Genomic DNA, 5,850 nt, shown 5'->3' on the forward strand with positions numbered 1-5,850 from the left:
CGCTCGCTCTCTCGCTCTCTCGCTCGCGCGCGCGCTTTGGGTGTGTGTGTGCGCGCGCGTCTGTGTGTGAGAGGAATACCCAGCTGGTCCCACAAGTCCTATAATACCAAGCACAACATGCTTTACCTTCAATGAAAGCTGAGACGGGGGGACGGTTGGCTGCTGAAATCAGCTCTGAGCTCGGACACAAAACCAAGAGCGTCGCTGTTTTAGCGGCTTAGTTCTGCCACATCTGTTCCGCTATACCTTCTGCTGTGCGCCGCAACTTTGATCATTTACTGACCGGAGCACATTTAGACCTGCAACTTTCCAAATTACAAAAAAAAGAGATACTTGGATACCCTTGTTTTTTTTCTTGCCCACCTTCCTCTCTGGCTGGTGTCAAAAGGTGATGGTCTCATATTCTAAAAGGGGACTCCTCAGGTGATGATATGTCTTTTTGGAGATAGGTGCCACTTTCTGGAAACGTGCTTGGTGTTCCACAACTGAGACTTTGTGTTTCTTCTGCTACTACCTTTGCGTTTGGCTCTATCATGACTTTCCACTCTCGGTTTGTGGTCGTGCTGCTGTACGGGTGGAGTTATCTGTGCGTCGGATACTGCGCGATGCTGAAAACGGACAGTTTCCCCGACAGACGAAAGGTGGATTTTACCCGTTCGGAGGATAATAAGCAGCCCGCGAAAGACGAGCTGAATCTGCTTTTACAGGATACAATGACGGAACACATGCAGATGCTTTACGCGAAGTACAACCGGGCTGGGTTTCCGTTCAAGGACGGCAACACCGTCCGCAGCTTCAAAGCGCACTGGGGTAGGTGTCCAAACCTTTACGCACGTTACACCACTGAGTTAGAGAGGGCTTTACGCACACGTGTTGTATACATTTTGGTTCATAATAGATCTGGTAACATCTTCTGCATTCAAGTGACATAAGCTGCACTTTACAAGTGCACCGAGCTGCGTTTGTCGCAGATGTTAAGTAATTAAGAAAAACGTTTAGCATTTAATAAGAAACATGTGTATTATCCTGGTTTCAGTTTTATAACAGTTTTGTTTTTTTAACGTGAAAACTGGTGACTTTCACAGTCCCATGCTGAAACCGAGATACACCTGTTGATCCAGTCACGGGAGTGTGATCAACCTGTTGCCCTCCTCCTCCTGCTGCTCCTCCTTTTCCTCCTCCTCCGCCTCCTCGGCATCAGATCTTTAAATGCGAAATCAATTTTTTCCCCGGACACATTTTGGTTTTCTCACCATAAGATTACACTCTAAAATATTCTAGACCCTCTTTTTTTCTCCCTCATCTGGCAGCTGCCCAGCCTGCACACTGCGGAAGAATTGGACAGTTGTTTCAACGCAGTGAGCTTTTCTGCATTTAAGATGCTTGTATTTCTTGTATTACTTTTGTTTCCACCAAGGAACTTTTCCTAATAACTTTGAAAAGTATAATCTCGAAATTACTTTCAGGCCACGCTGTGTTATTATTACTTGGACGTGACCAGTTTCCACACAGAGGGTCAGAGCTTGTGAGATTATACTGCCTTCTATCGGCTAGAAAGCATAAAGGGTCAGTTCAGCCAAATCACAAACAGGTTTTCTCACCCTCTGAATGCCACCATGCGGATTCTTCTGGTTTCATTTGCCCAACGTTTTGAGATATTTTGAAAATGAATGGAATATCAGTTTAGATAATTGAACTATGTATACTTTCCCAGAAGCACTATGGTTACTCTGGATGGCGAACAAGTAAAATACATATATCTACTGACAATATATTATTGTGATTATTGGTGTGTATTTAATTTGGTGATTTTTTATGTACAGCTGTTTAAATTATATCATTTCTAATATGCACAGGTACGATGAACAAGAAGCAGCTGCAGATTTTCAACCTCACCTCGCTCACCAAGTCCGAGGACGTTCTGTCCGCCACTCTTCATTATTACATCGGAGACCTTCAAAACAGCACCCGGGGGTGCTCCCGCTCCAAAGGCTGTGCCCACCACACCCCACGGAGGCACAACCACATCCACATGGTTATCTGGAGCTTCGCCTCCGTGGATAACAAGATAAGGACTCTCGGACACTTTCGGCTCAACGTGTCCACGCTCTACAGGGACTTTATCTCCTGGCAGTGGAAGGACGTGACCCGCGTGGTCGACCAGGCCAAGCACCACGACGAGCTGCTCATTGGGATTGACGTGGCGTCACAAGGACCCCAGCCCTGGAAGAAGCTCCTGTCCGACCGCTCGCCCTACATCCTCGTCTACGCCAATGACTCGGCCATTTCGGAACCGGAGAGCGTGGTGGCCACCCTGCAGAGGCACCACCCAGTGGGAGGGGAGGCCTCCGTTTCGCACGGCTTTCAGAAACTGGGACTGCGCGAGCGCCAAAACAACACGGAACAAGAATTGGCGCCCAGAGGCAAGCGCTCGGTGAACGCCCTGCTCCCGCTGCAGAACAACGAGCTGCCGGGGCCAGAGTATCCGTACGAGACGCCCGGGTGGGACGAGGCAAGTCCGTACGAGCCCTTCGAAAACAGGCAGGCACGCCGGCCGCGCAAAAAGCCGCGCAAGAACCAGAGGCACAAGATGCCCCTGCTGCAGTTCGACGAGAAGACGATTAAAAAGGCGCGAAAGAAGCAATGGAACGAGCCCCGGAACTGCGCTCGGAGGTACCTGAAAGTGGATTTCGCCGACATCGGATGGAGCGAATGGATTATATCGCCCAAGTCGTTTGATGCCTACTACTGCTCCGGGTCCTGCCAGTTCCCCATGCCGAAGGTGAGACTCTTGTGAAGCACAAAGCACTCCAGATGTTCCACCAACGGGGTTTTGTTTCATTGGTTTATTTAACTTTTGTAGGCCTCAAGAATTTATTAAAAACCAGAAACAAAGGCATCTTGTGTCAGTGGGTGACAATAACACGTTGCCTTGGGTTTTTCTTGGTCACAATTCAAAGGGGTTTGGTACCATTGTTCTTTAACAGGTTTTGTTTCTTTCAATTCCAACCTCAGTTTTAAAACCTTTAGATCTTTTGCCAGCTTTTAATTTGTTTTGTCAACAAGAATATTGATATAAATGTGCTTTAGATGGTCAGGTTCAGGTACATATTAACAACTCATGCATTAACACACACACGCAATGACGCCAGAACTCAACATGTATGGTATACATTATTTAAATGAAGTACATTCATGAAGTCCCTGAAGCCGATCTGTCTTCTATTATAGATGATAATGCCAAAGAAACTGACATGAATGTGTGCCATCTGCTTCTATCTTTGACTTACAGGATGGAGTGGTAGCATGCTTTTTATCTCCACCCTTATTAAATCTTGGAAGGATACGCATGAGAACTCAATTTATATAAAAAATGTTTTTAAAAAAAAGGTTACTGCAAAAACATGGAGCAAAAAGTGGTCAAAGTACAGACGATGCAATCTAAAAGAGACAAATAGTCCTGCTCAGATGTAAAAGACTTCCTGAGGGGCAGGTGGCTGACCTCAACATTTAAAATTCAATAAAACCGCATCAGCATGCTCGCCAAAAACAGACATGCACCTTTAAGGAAGAAACTCGGTTCCTTTAAAGTTCCCCTTAAGGAAACATTCACCCATCTGAAAGAACTTCCAGAGAAATAGAGAACCAACCCCCCTCCCCCTCACTTCACATACACAAGATAACATCACAGGTATTTTAAACATGGCCAGAATGCACAAGATCCATCCACTTAATTCATTACCTCGGAGTCGCCGTCCTTTGTAGTTGCTCGCAATTAGTCCCAGAAGTAGGGCCCGAGGCACCCCTCCCTCTCCTGGAGGCTCTGTGCCGATGATCCTGTGATGTTGACACCCCTCCCCCCCTAAATAGCTACCATTAAAAGTAAAAGGTGGCCCTGTGACTTATTGGATCCTGCTAAGACACGAAGTAGCTGATCAGGTGTGTGAACTGCGAAAGGAAAGAGGTCTCGCTGCTCGTCGAATGCTGTGATCAATGTTACATCAAACGCTCCCATGCAGCACAACTGAGATCCTCAACTATGTTTGTTTTTTCAGAGAAACAGATTTCTCGGATTACCTTTCTGTTTTAAAACACGGGATTGACGTTGTGAAGGAAAACAAAACACGTCCAGATTGGAAAATAAGTTTTAAATGTTTGACCTTTTGGTTTTTACGCGGGACGAGAACAGTGGGTCTCCTTGGTGAAGGATTTGCGTTTGTTTGACCTTGACCTGGACTACAATTGCAAAAACAAACGGGGAGTAGGGAGGAAATCAGTTCCGCCTCAAAATGCAGTTGATAGCGATGAACGATCAACCCAATTAAAGTCTTATTTTCATGATGATAGACGATAACGCTGTTGGCTCACCAAAGTAGTTGCTCGGATACCATCAGTACAGCAAAGTTACATGGGCCACCAAACAAGCAGTCAAATGATTAAACTATCTAAACCATTTTAATTGGAGGTGAAGCACCCTGAAGGTTGATATTGTTCCCTTTGTTTCAACGCTATCGTCAGTAACCGCTAATATATTTATACCATTCACTGTCCCATATAAATATTGTAAATGTAATGTAAATGTGATCTTGGAAATTCGATGAAGAACAAAAGAGTGGCTTTTAGTTCCTAGAAATCCTCTTTACGTGCATCTAAAAAGGAAGTTATGGAACAAAACGGCTACAAAAACAATCGGGAATTGAAGTACATCAATGAAACTGTTGACTCTGAACCTCTGCAGTACAACACATTGACTCCTGTGTATTCCTTCTTGTCCCTTTGCAGGCTCTAAAGCCCTCTAACCACGCCACCATCCAGAGCATCGTGCGGGCGGTGGGCGTCGTCCCCGGCATCCCGGAACCGTGCTGCGTCCCGGAGAAGATGTCCTCCCTCAGCATCCTCTTCTTCGACGAGGACAAGAACGTGGTGCTGAAAGTCTACCCCAACATGACTGTAGACTCTTGCGCCTGTAGATAGTATTTCTTTTTAAATTTGTATGTCATTCAATGCCTGTTTCACAGAAACTGAGAAAAATAAAGATGGACACGTGCAGCCCCCCATACATTTTTTTTAAAAAGAACCCTCTCTCCTCCCGTTCCTCGAGTCGGACGCTCGCTCACAAACACCCGTTGGACACAACTTCCTCTTTTTTTGCACTGGAGGAGAGTGGCTGCTGTTGATCCAGGTGAAGAGGAGGTCAACTGGGATGGAAAACACTCATTTATCGACTGAATCATAAACTTGCTCATCAAGATATTAAAGTACATACGGCTCGAGGCACAAGAAAGACTTTGAACTGATGCCTCGCGTTTCTCTCCTCCGCAGCTTGAAGTTGTCTTTCGGTCACATATGCTCGCACTTGCATGTTTTTTTGTTACTATTTGTATGTATTTATGTCTGTACTATCACTGTGTTATTCACTATAGGAGAAGTTATTGTGTAATTGTTGGCTTGGCTGCTATAGAGAGATATATTAGATTCCAAAGCCAGAAACATTAGTGACTTATAGACGGTACAGCAGACAGTCGTGCCTATTTGTGTTTTTAGATCACTGCTCCATTGTTGTACAGAACCCACGTTTTGAAGAGTTTATTATATGCTGAGACCCCAATATACAATTATTTTTAATCCCGCCAAGAAAATGTCTTACAAGCAATGTCTGACACTGCATCACAGAAGAAGAAAGTACACGACATTGAAGAAGGGCTGTCGCTGTGTTTTAATTACAAGTGTAAAACCACAGAGATCTAAAATACATTTGATGCTGGTGTATATTTTTTTCCCCTGTTCACATTTATGTATTTAGAAAACACTTATTAACTGTCAGAATACTCCTAGAAATCTGTTTTTATT

General features: G+C 44.9%; 1 protein-coding gene across 1 annotated transcript; it reads left to right on the forward strand.

Annotated features, from left to right (window-relative positions):
• The first annotated feature begins 533 nt into the window (after positions 1-533).
• On the forward strand, positions 534-4,974 carry bmp3 (bone morphogenetic protein 3). Its single transcript, XM_068566657.1, has 3 exons — positions 534-810; positions 1,857-2,782; positions 4,783-4,974. The coding sequence occupies exons 1-3, from the start codon at positions 534-536 to the stop codon at positions 4,972-4,974; spliced, it is 1,395 nt and encodes a 464-aa protein (XP_068422758.1).
• The last annotated feature ends 876 nt before the right edge of the window (positions 4,975-5,850 follow it).

This window comes from Clinocottus analis, unplaced genomic scaffold (assembly GCF_023055335.1).
Source record: "Clinocottus analis isolate CAN_PGR_092001 unplaced genomic scaffold, fCliAna1.0.p SCAF_7, whole genome shotgun sequence".
Lineage (NCBI taxonomy): Eukaryota > Metazoa > Chordata > Actinopteri > Perciformes > Cottidae > Clinocottus > Clinocottus analis.

Excerpts from the sequence above, each read along its gene's own strand:
- bmp3 (XM_068566657.1), top strand. The coding sequence starts at position 534 with ATGACTTTCCACTCTCGGTTTGTGGTCGTGCTGCTGTACGGGTGGAGT. Across the intron at positions 811-1,856 it reads CAGCTTCAAAGCGCACTGGG|GTACGATGAACAAGAAGCAG; the intron begins GTAGGTGTCCAA and ends TAATATGCACAG. Across the intron at positions 2,783-4,782 it reads GCCAGTTCCCCATGCCGAAG|GCTCTAAAGCCCTCTAACCA; the intron begins GTGAGACTCTTG and ends GTCCCTTTGCAG.